Source organism: Limulus polyphemus, unplaced genomic scaffold (assembly GCF_000517525.1).
Source record: "Limulus polyphemus unplaced genomic scaffold, Limulus_polyphemus-2.1.2 Scaffold1571, whole genome shotgun sequence".
Taxonomy (NCBI): domain Eukaryota; kingdom Metazoa; phylum Arthropoda; class Merostomata; order Xiphosura; family Limulidae; genus Limulus; species Limulus polyphemus.
Window position 1 is genome coordinate 47,111 of NW_013667181.1, and position 10,183 is coordinate 57,293.

General features: G+C 35.6%; 1 protein-coding gene across 4 annotated transcripts in view; it reads right to left on the reverse strand.

Moving 5' to 3' along the window:
- Nucleotides 1-9,250, reverse strand: part of LOC106464148 (N-acetylgalactosamine kinase-like) — a 49,599-nt gene extending 40,349 nt beyond the window's left edge. Inside the window, exon 1 of one of the 4 annotated variants that reach the window (XM_022391830.1) lies at nt 9,132-9,250. Coding sequence is in view for 1 of the 4 variants with exons in the window: in XM_022391828.1 (XP_022247536.1) it covers nt 8,449-8,483 (35 nt within the window). In the remaining 3 variants the exon portion in view is untranslated. Of the gene's footprint in view, nt 1-8,127; nt 8,424-8,448; nt 8,614-9,131 lie in introns of those variants that run through there. The other 3 variants (XM_022391828.1, XM_022391831.1, XM_022391832.1) reach the window with 3 other exon arrangements.
- Between the last annotated feature and the right edge of the window lie 933 nt (nt 9,251-10,183).

Below are 10,183 nucleotides of genomic sequence, written 5' to 3' on the forward strand. Positions count from 1 at the left end.
AATAAACCAGTTTCATTAAGTAAGGACTTGTGTCGCTAAAGTTTCGTTCAGAACGAAGTTACGGAAAGTTAATTAACAAACGGAGACGTAACAATACTTTAACATAACACATTAAGTATCAAATTAATCCTCATAATGTGTACTTTAACTTGATAAAGTAATTATTAAAGTATTATCAGCTGTGTGGCATGTATAATAAATTATAAATAAGGTTTTATCAAAGCTTGTCAAATTATCTTTTTTTCATGGTATAATTAATGATATGCATGTCTCCTTAATTTTGATGCTATTTGTGTTATGGCTTGGATATTAAAGGCAGTGGAATGCATAGAACTTTATAGCTATTTCATATGTAACTTTTACCCAAGTTAGAGGATTATTGCATGCATACCTGGGGAAGCCAAAAATAAGAAAGTCCACAAGCCTGCCTGAAGGAGTCCATCTGAGAGTCAGCAAAAAGAGATGTAGCAGAACAAAAAAAGGGTGATGAATCAATTTCAAAGAAAGGTGAAAGAATCTGTAAGCATCCACATCCCGAGATGAACATGTAAATGAAGGAGTCAACAGACCTATCTTATAATGGAAGAAGAAAAGAGGTCCATGGAAAAGATGAGTTTCAGAGAAAGGACCTCTAAACTGAGAAGTCTGTGAGAAACACACCAAACAGCACAAAAGGACAGGAACCAAGCCAAAGTGAATGAATGGTCCAATAGGCAAGAAACAGAATGAAAGGGGATAGAAGAGTGGTTGAAGAAGAAAAGACAAGTGCAGTAGAAGAGGGTGAGAGGAGCATCTATCGGAAAAACATCTGAACAACACTAATCATAAAGGAGAAGTAGGAGGAAACAAATCAGGAGATAAAGATAATACAAAAGTCAGGTATTCAACAGTTTGAATATGGAATGTAATAGACGAAACAAAATCTCATTCAGGTCTCACTTTGGCAAATAAGTTGGGTAAGGAGGACATAATGGAGAGAACAGGGGAAGAAACAACTCTAGGTATCAGAAAAGGAGAAAAGCCATGGACAACCAGTAAAGGCCGAGACTGAGAATTTATCAACATGATACATAATTTATTCAAACAAAACAACTGTGCCGAAGTGTTTTAATGTATCAACCAATGGATAAGCTTTAGTCCAATTTAGTGAAGTAACTAAAAACCAGCACATATTGATTACCATCCTCAGTTTTGGGTACAGGAACAGCTATATTTAGGAAAATTCTCTCAAGAGGAGAATCTACAACTCTCTGCCAGTTTTTCCCTTATTTGTCTGATTTTTCCACTGATACCTTGCTCAAAATTTTAATATGAATTCAGCCAAGAAAAAAATTGCTCGCATGTTTGCAACAGGGCATAACAATCCTCAGTGCCCTCCAGTCTTTGCATAATACAAAGTCTGATGTCTTTCCTGCCTTAGAGCTCTAGGAATCACCATCTGCATCACAGTCCCAGTATACATTGACAATACTACACACTATCCTTCAGTTGCTCTTTGTGATGCCCATCAGCAATCAGAATTGTTACCATTTGTATGGTTTGTTGTGACTGCAGCTATAATAGCTTTGGGTGCTGCACATTCAATGAATTGACACGGTTTCATTGGCTAGTAAGATTATCCTTCTGCATTTCTGTGCTGCTGATCACGGAGGTGTTGTACAACAAAGTTGTTCTCATGCAGCATCTTTATCCAGTGCACAATCATACCTCCTGAAGTCCATTAGCTATTTAGTGATGCATGGTCCACTCAAATGGTAAACTAGCTTCCATACAAGAAGTTGTTGTAAGTTTCACAAACACTACTACTGCAAGCATTTCCTTCAGTCATACAGTATCAGTGATAAGGAACAGTTAGCATAAGCCTTGCATACATAATTACTTGCTCCATATTGTCCTGTACCTGTGGTAAAATTATCAAATTCTACAATCACTGCTGTATGTATTCAAGATGAATGGATAGCTTTTGATGAGGATAAATCAGTGACAGCACTTTGATGAAAGTACACTTTCCTATACAAAAAAATGTATTTCTGGTAATATTTACCTCCTCTCACACTTTAGCTTTATCCTGACAAAAGGTTCTCTTCTTTGCCCATCTAAGCATTGGTATGAATTTTACCTTGCATGCTCCAGTCTTTATATACCATTATACCACCCCTAGTAATTTTAATCTTGCACTCTCTTCACCTACATCAATGCACCCTCTATAACCCTGATCCGTATATGAGCTCCACATTATTCTTTCTTATTCACTTTTTTCAGACTGGCAATATTTTCAGATCTAAACATCAGCTATCTTAGGGAGGAAGGGTTGGAGATTGTGAGAGAAATACATTTTTGGTAGAGGAAAATGTAAACTTCTGAAACACGCCTCCAAGATCTACACAGAATGTGTCTGCATAGAAAAACAACTGCACAAAATTGAGATATAATGAAGCACACTAGTGGGGATCTGCACTACTTCTGGAACAGGTATGCTCTTCGCCTAGATAAAATGAAATCTAAACATGGGCAGTAAAGGCCAACTGGCTATAGTCAACATTGTTCATTATCATGAGATTCGTCCAGGCTCCAACCACACAGACGAGGTTCCACATCTCATCATTGGAATCACAGTGTGTAGTGGCTAGGGCATGGGGTGTGCAATATGATATAATTGTAAAATAGGAATATGATATGAAGGGAGTCTAACCTGAAAGCTGAAAGATTCAAATAGTGTACATGATAATGCATATAAACCACTGTGATATCCCAATTAGGAATCTGGAAAGGGCAAGGAAGACAGATAACCTGAAATGATTTTAAAAGTAATGACAAAACTGGGAACACGTAAACTTTTCTTCTCTTAGAACAACAAAAATTAGCTGATAAGGCAGCCTTATACAATGCAATAAATGAAGTTGCCAAACTTTCATTACACAACCATGTCAAAAATTCAGAGACATGGGGCACAGTGGGATGCAAAGGGTTAAGTCCAGGTCTGAGTGATAATTGATAAGTAAACCATTAACTTTGATAAATTTCCAAAGAAGAACGTTCAATGGAATGTGTTAATAAGGATGCCACCCAAGACGTCAATACCCGATGTCGTACAATGGATCTCATAAATCCAGGTGTGGAGTCGACGAATGCTGTCTGCTGGATGAAAAATGTCTGACCAAGGCTGACATAAGAGAGATGACCAGGGAAGAGGTTGACACTCCTGAAGATACTGGAGGAGTGGAAACCAGAGCTGACCTGACCAATATGGTGCTATCAGAAGAACTCTACAGAACATGGAGAAAATCAGTGCCAGAACCTTGGAGAGCAGACAAATTGGAGGGAATACATAAAAATGAAAACCTGTCCAATCCTGGCTGAGGTACTTGAGACCAGAAGGATGGGAGCTGAGCATTGGGTGTGTGGCAAAAGCATTTATCTGTGGTGTCCCTAGAAAAGAGCAGATCTAATGAAAAACTTGAGGATGAAGCATCCATTCTGTAGGAAGAGCTCTGTTGGGACAAGATAACTGGTTGGCCACCAGATTAATTACCCAAGGAACATGACAAGTAATGATAACAATCTGGTGTTTTTATGCCCAAAGAAGAAGATCCACTGTTCAAAAACAAAGAGACCTCCTTTATGAGACTACAGTGGAATTGTCCAAATTAAGCACAACCACCTTTTCTCGCAACAATTTGAGACCTCAAGTCATAGCTCATTGAATTGCTAAAAGTCCTAGGAGATTGATGTGAAGAGAAGCTTTCTCTATTGTACAAAATCCTTTGAATTCAATATTATCTATACAAGCTCCCCAGCCCTGAAGAGAAGCATCTGTGAACAAATGTATCACTGGCCATGGAGGTGGTAGAGGAACAACTATTAGTATGTTGTCCTTGTTCAACCACCAGTATCATTGGACAAGTCAGCACATCTATGCAAATGTCCCAATGGTCCTACAACAACAATTCAAAGGCCCTCATGTGGACCAATCCTAAAAGAATGAGTGATTCCATGGATGCCCCATCCAACAAAAGAGATAGAATTGTGCATGCTGTTGGAGAAGGAGATAACTGTATTTAAAGAACCACCAGTTCCATGGCCTGATGACATAGAGAAGAAAGTTAGACCCAGCTTAGTTTGGAATTAAAAAACACTTCTAAATGGAGGAGGTACTGTGTGAGAGTAAGAACTGACTTCTTTTTGATAAGAAACCCAGCTCTTACAGCTTCTGATAATAGAGTTGGAGTGTGCAGTTCTGTCAAATGACAAGAAGCCAGTTGTCTATGTAATGGTGAGTGTAAATGCCAAGGGAGTGAAGATGACATGAAATAACTGATTATCTGACAAAAAACACAGAGCAGATGTGAGGCCTGAATGGTAGAGTACAAAACTGAAAAACCTGGTTGTTGTACATGAAATGGAGATAATGCCTTGAAGACTCAGCAATTAGGATATGAAGGTAGGCATCTGCAACATGGAATTTTGTCATCCATAGTCTGGGTGAAAAGAGCCACTGAAGGAAAAGAAATGACAACTGTAAACCGAGGAGGCTGGAAGAAGCGATTGAGAGGAGAAAGGTCAATGACCAGTGATCAATCATCCGTCTTTTTTTGGTATTACAAACATCCAAGAATAAAAACCCTCGAGAGAGGAGTTGATGCACTCTATGGGCTCTTTGTGCAGAAGATCCTGGATGGCTTGTGCTTGACAGTTGGAAGTAAGAGGGTCCTTCAGGAGTGGAAAGCCAACTGGCATGAGAACTTGAATGACCCACTGATCTGTGGTGAATGTCTTCTATACTGACACAAACCCTTGGAAACAAAACTCCACTAGACCTAACCCCATAAGATAGTCACTGATGAAGAAACCTGCACTCCACTCTGAAGGAGGATCCTCGCTGGTAAGGTCAAAATTGCTCATGTTCCAATGGATCATGACACCGAAGCAGAAAGTCTCAAAACTTAAAACGAGAGACACAGTAAACCATCCTATACAAAGACTTTGGGATGGTCAAGAAGCCAGTACAGAACAAGAAGAATGTAGAAGGGCCACATCTACACACAATTCCATTGAGGGGAAACCAAACTTTAATAATGAAGAGGAAGATAGTGAGAAATTAGACTCGGGTTATTGGATTCTACTCTCTCCTTGGTATTTGGTTGGTTTGTTGCTGTGATCTTTTGTAGAAAGATCCCCTACTGGAGGGCTGTTGTGCAATGTATATGTGTGTGTGTGTATATATATATATATAACATTGTTTCATCCGTCCATTTACAGCCTTTCTTAGCAACTAAGTAAACTAATGATTATGTTATCATATTATAATTTTAGCAATAATAATATTTGTAACACAATTTTTCAAATTTTGCTGAAGATGGAATAAGTTATTCCAAAATATTCGAACCTTGTAAATAAAATGTTTTATTGTTTACCAACCGGTCCACCCTTGATCTGCCACCAACTCAGCACCAGAACCAACAGGAGAAAAAGCATCAGACCACTAGCAAGATTCTACCTCTCTGCATACAAGGAATATAATACTCAGATTTTCAGCACTGGCTTGAAATTTGAGGCTAAAGACAAGTATACCATTCAAATAGATGAAATGCATCTTATACTGCAGTCCTTTAAGTGTTCCATCAACCTCTTGGAAGTGGCAGAAACATTACTGACCAAATGGGATGATCTGTACATTGTTGAATGAAGGCATTGACATGCATTAGCAAGTTCAACCATCTAAAGTCTGCACAAAATCTTGACATTTTATCCTTCCTGACAACATCACTAGAGATGACCTGAAAAAAAAAGACTGCACAGCAGTTTTATGGATATATGTCACCTATAACTTTGCAATGATGTGTGTCAGCTGACCCAGTTGGCCATCTAGTGCCACAAACATTAGCACACTTCCTCAGAGTTTTGCATAGTTTATGTCTGTGTCAACTCCAGATTGTCAGCACAATTCTAAACTAAATTTAAGATGCGCTGGAAGTTGCATATTGATTCTCAGATGTGGTATAATGGCTAAAGTATACACATAACTAAAAACTAGTGACTGGGAGTTCTTTCTTCACATTCTTGGCACGAAGTTTAGGAGTCCAATTATGGCAGTATTTCTGGTGCAGCAATGGCAGTTTGGTCTGGAAAGCCCTGTTGTCACACAAGAAGCCACAGTGGCTTTGTCATGATACTTTGTGACATCTGCTGTAGTGAAGAAGGCAGTTAACACTTTTTTTGAGCCTTAAAGATTATCGTGGATCCTGGAAGCCGTCTTAGTACAGTCTATAGTTACAGTTGCTACTACTACTGGTTTCTTTCTCTGCTCCAGTCTACAGTTCAATGTATAAAACTCAATGAAAAATTATACTGTTTCAAACTTGTCATGTATGAAAAGAACACTCATTATATGAAATGTAATTTTTTCTGCAGCCAACACGTGCAATACACCGAGTTCTAGAGTTTTAAAACAAGTCTCTTTTTTCATTAAATGTAGTTCAGTATACTTGAGTGTGTGTGTGAGCAAATAAAATCTATACACACACATGTATCTTTTTTCAATTGAAATTAATATACTGCTACCTACATGTATATACTTTATCAGTGAGCAGTGCAACATGATAATGATAACACAATACTACTATTATTAAATGAAGTTTTATTAGTTTTTGTAGTTTCATTACTACCATTTATTGTGAAAAAAAATTAAATCAAACTCCCAGTTTCAATACAGCTACACATTTTTGTAACCAAGAACTACTTGATAAAATAAGAATTGATAACATTTATATTTGTAATTAGAACTTGTATAAGTATATCAAACAATCTTTTTAATCTGAATTTGAAGCATTACCTGCCTTTTCTTCTGATCTTATTTTATCTGTACACCCAATATTTCTGATAATAAAAAAATACAAAAGAGGAATTTATTCTATCCCCAAGAATAAATAATAAACATGTACTTGTTTAAGGTAGTTCCTACATTTTAGACAAATGAAGAATTATCAGTCTTAATTTGAGGAATGGAGCCAACCATATTATCTAGAAGTGTACTTTTGTCAGGTCAACATATATATCTAAACATATTATGCATATTATAAAAACATTATGTGCTTAACAGAAAGAATTTCTCCTTGTTCCACATTTAGGGCCAGATTTTAATTTTCAGAAACAAAGGCAATTTCACAAAGCAAAGAAAAAATAATATTTAAACTGGGAATAACACTAAACTTCAATTATATAATTCTATTGCATTGTACTTAAAAAACACAATACTGAACTAAAAGGCAGCTAAAATGGCCTGCCAATCACCACATTACAAAACAAGAAAACATCGTAGAAATAGAGTTTCAATGGGTGTAGGTAATCTTGAATACGTTACATATCATAAATAATACCGAAGAAGTAATGTTGTGCACATAACTATGGTAACATTAGACCTCGAAAACTATATTTTGATAGAATAACTGAGATTCTGAGGAGTGTTTTAACTTGTATGGCTTATACTTATTGTTTTAGGCCTACTGCCAGGCTTTTTATTATATTACAGTTACCCTCAGGATACACAAAAATAAATTAACTAAAATCAGAGGTTTTGTTTGTTTGTTGGTAATTAAGCACAAAGCTATACAATGGGCTATCTGTGCTCTGCCCACCACAGGTATTACAATGCTAGAATCCGGGTTTCAAGTCTGCAGACATACCGCTTGCCACTATTGGGGGGGGGGGGGCATCAAACTTGGTGTAACGACTTAAATAATTTTTAAGTTATAAAGATACTAATGATATCGAAAAAATAAAATCAAGATAACTTAGATCACATGTTTAATATACATGGGAACTTGTTCAAATTCAATAGTGTGACTGCACAAAAGGATTTTGGCATAGTATTAGTGATACAAAAATCACTGATGCTGTCAAGGTAGTGCTCTGTTATTAGTAGTAAAGCAACAAAATTTTATGAAGTACTTTAGACATTAATTACAAGTCAAAAACAGTTACTTATCTCTTTGTACAAGTCACTGGTTAGGCCTCTCTTGGAGTTGAAATATTATTGACTTATTGAGAGGCTTTGGCATATTTTTGCTTCAAAAAACAAGATTTAAATCTTGTATTGTGGCTATAAAACTAATTGCATTGTTAACTTACTGCTAGCTATGTTAGATGCAATAATAAAATTACCCATATGCCTAATGCTTGGATTATCAATATGATCTCACTCTAACCCAGTCTCAGTTAAACCACCTCTAACTTCATAGTTGAAGGTGTACAGTGATTTGATTTTGAGTAAAACTAAAAGAAACCTTGTAAATATAAATAAAACATATTCCGAATGAAACCGGCAGTAGTAATATTTATTACACTTATATAAAACAATTTTTCTATTCTTTTCCAACATTAGATTCAAATACCACACTCGATTACACATTATTACACCTTCCACGTTTCATTCCATTATTGTATATTTACATTTCATTTAACAACATCGTTAGAGGGCGTGTCATTCATTTCCAAGAGAAGTAACGAAATTATCAAACGTAATTCCATGATCTTCGTATATTTCACATCTTGTTTATTATCTTAATCTTGAAATTATGGTTATGTTACTTAAAAGATAAAACCAAAATGGCAATAATTGGCGGTATCGTACGTAACCGGTGTATCACTCCACCTACTGCAGATCTAAATTAATTACTTTTATTCATTTCGATTTCTTTTTTATTGCAATAGTTTATACCGTTGTGGTTAGACAAAACGTGAAACGATAGCTTAGCTTACTAACGTTATACTACTAGTACTAGTTACTACTTAGCCTTCAAAGTTCAATACTAGTACTCGTAAATTTGTTTATATTAATATTACTAATTATTGATAATTGAATATTGACAACTAACTATAATATACTGTATTGATTACCTGAACTTATTTTATGAAATTTCATTTGTTTTTGATGCGCTTTTTTTCTCGTTTTACTAAACTATAAAATAATTCGTTAATGCTAATACTAATAGTGGTAGTAATACAATATAACTCAACACAATCAATGTATCATAAATTCATAACATTTTAACAAACATACAGTTCCATTTTAAGCAATGTCTAAAAAGCATAAACACTAAAAAATAACGCTTATTAATACTAGTTACACTTACACTGTTAAAGTATTGTTTTAATCAGGCACACGTCAATAGAATTAATTTCATAAACGCTTCCGCAAAAGACTACTTTTGAACGTTACGCGCTACACGGCTAATAGTAAGTTTACAACTCTTGCCTGTAGTATATAACTGAACAGCGACGATCCTTATCACTTTTACGACCTCTATAACTTAAAATCGTGGTAAGCTTCTCTAAGGATAAAAATGAGCATTGTATTAGTTATAACAGTATGTTGGTAAGTAAGCAATATCTTATGCATTAATATGTAGTATTTATCCCTAACATTACCAATAACGTTCATATCGACTTTTTAAACGTATTTTTCTGAACTATTTATACACCATGTCTAAGACTTTGATGGTTGCAAGATCCCAAATAACACGAGTTAAATACGCACACACACAGTTAAATAAAAATAGCGTTAGTGTTGCAATTAATTCCACTAATTTCTGCTGGGACTTCAGTGTTTTTTACATGGAAAAATGAGTGACATGCAAAAACATAAAATTAATTAAAACGGTGTAATATGAAGAAATCGCGGTAATAAACGGTTTAAAACCTGTGCCGTAGCCAAAGGGGTGACATGATCACATATTATTTTTCAGCTTTTGTTTATAATAAACTCGTTTTGTATCATTTAATAAAAAATAAATAAAACTTCTATCAACACTATTACATTTGATTTGTTTTAATGACCATTTTATTAAAAATCTAGATTAATTTCAGCTTTTTAATCTATTGGCCCCTTAAAATTTTTTGCCCCACCCCCCGAGTGGAAAACCTGTGTACACCACCGAACACAAACAAGCTGGTAATTTACATTAATTCCAATGATTTAACATTATTTTGTGTTTGTTTTTGTAACTTAGTTACTAAACTAGATAGCAATACTTTACAAGTCAATGGCCCCCAGTGGCACAGCGGTATGTCTGCGGACTTACAACGCTAGAAACCTGGTGTCGATACTCGTGGTGGGCAGAGCACAGATAGCCCATTGTGTAGCTTTGTGCATAAATTCAAACAAACAAACAAATACAAGTCTATT